Source organism: Rutidosis leptorrhynchoides, chromosome 3, assembly GCF_046630445.1.
Source record: "Rutidosis leptorrhynchoides isolate AG116_Rl617_1_P2 chromosome 3, CSIRO_AGI_Rlap_v1, whole genome shotgun sequence".
Taxonomy (NCBI): Eukaryota; Viridiplantae; Streptophyta; class Magnoliopsida; order Asterales; family Asteraceae; genus Rutidosis; species Rutidosis leptorrhynchoides.
Genome location: NC_092335.1, coordinates 339,374,519 through 339,375,989, shown reverse-complemented (window position 1 = coordinate 339,375,989; position 1,471 = coordinate 339,374,519). Strand labels below are relative to the sequence as shown.

The following is a 1,471-nucleotide window of genomic DNA, read 5'->3' as shown; positions in this document are numbered from 1 at the left end:
AACGGAGCCTTGTACAAGAAATCTTTCCTCACCCCGTGGCTTCGCTGTGTCGGACCAAACCAAGCTTCGATGATCATCAGAGAAATGCATGAAGGTATATGTGGACTTCATTCCGGACCATGGTCAATAGTGGAAAAAATGCTAAGGATGGGGTATTATTGGCCAACCATGCAAGAAGATACAGTCACGCTCTTACGAACCTGTGAGCCATGTCAGATCCACGCTAAAGTTCAGAAACAGCCAAAGCAAGACATGATATCGGTGTTATCAGCATGGCCTTTCTCAAAGTGGGGCATAGATCTAGTAGGTCCACTCACAGAAGCACCAGGAGGTTACAAAAGGCTGGTGGTTGCGATAGACTACTTCACAAAGTGGACGGAAGCAAAACCATTAAGCACTACAATAGGAAACAAATAGAAAAGTTTATTTGGGAACACATCGTGTGTCGGTTTGGCATACCCTAAGAAATCGTTTCGGATAATGGAAAATAATTCGTCGAAGGTATCTTCCCAGGGTTCTATGAAAAGATACAGATAAAGCAAACCTTTACTTCCGTTTACCACCCACAAGGGAATGGACAGGTGGAAGTATCCAACAGGGATATCTTAAAAGGTCTCGAGAAACGTTTGGGTAAATGTCACCAAGGATGGATGGAAGAACTCCCTCTGGTCCTATGGGCTCACCGAACCACACCCAAAAGGAGTAACGGAGAAACCCCTTACAGTTTGGTTTACGGAACTGAGGCGGTTTTGCTCGCGGAGATACAGGTATTAACTAACAGGACCGTAAACCTCGAAGAAAACGAGGAGAATCTCCGTCTCAATCTTGACCTCATGGAAGAAAGGAGGGAGGCTGCGCTGATTAGAGAAGCAGCATACAAGAAAAAGATCGAAAGGTATTACAACAACCGAGTCAAACCATCGGTATACAAGGTCGAAGATTATGTCCTAAGGCTCAACAGCACTAGCAAAGTTGAATACGAAGGAAAGATGGGCCCTACTTGGGAAGGTTCGTACGTAATCTCCGAAGCTTTCAGGAATGGTTCATACAAGCTCGAAACCACAGAAGGCAAACAGATCCCCAGAACCTGGAACGGGGTAATCCTTCGAAAGTTCAATTTCTAGATTTCTAGTTGCATGTAAGTGGGAAAATTTGTAATGGGTAGTCAAAACTTATACGCTTCCTACCACAAGAAATTTGAATGAAATCCTACTATCTTTTGGAAACATCAATCTTAAGTGTTGTAATACTTATAAAACTTTAGCAATAAGCAAGAGGTAACCCAAGAAGTATACCGAAGCTATTGCAAGATATCCCAAGAGGAATACTTATAAAACTTTAGCAATAAGCAAGAGGTAACCCAAGAGGTATACCGAAGCTATTGCAAGATATTCCCAAGAGGATTACTTATAAAACTTTAGCAATAAGCAAGAGGTAACCCAAGAGGTATACCGAAGCTATTGCAAGATAT

General features: G+C 42.6%; 1 protein-coding gene across 1 annotated transcript; it reads left to right on the top strand.

Annotated features, from left to right (window-relative positions):
• Positions 1–650: 650 nt before the first annotated feature.
• Positions 651–1,124, top strand: LOC139901156 (uncharacterized). Its single transcript, XM_071883892.1, has one exon. It carries the CDS (start codon positions 651–653, stop codon positions 1,122–1,124), a length of 474 nt encoding a protein of 157 aa, XP_071739993.1.
• Positions 1,125–1,471: the final 347 nt, after the last annotated feature.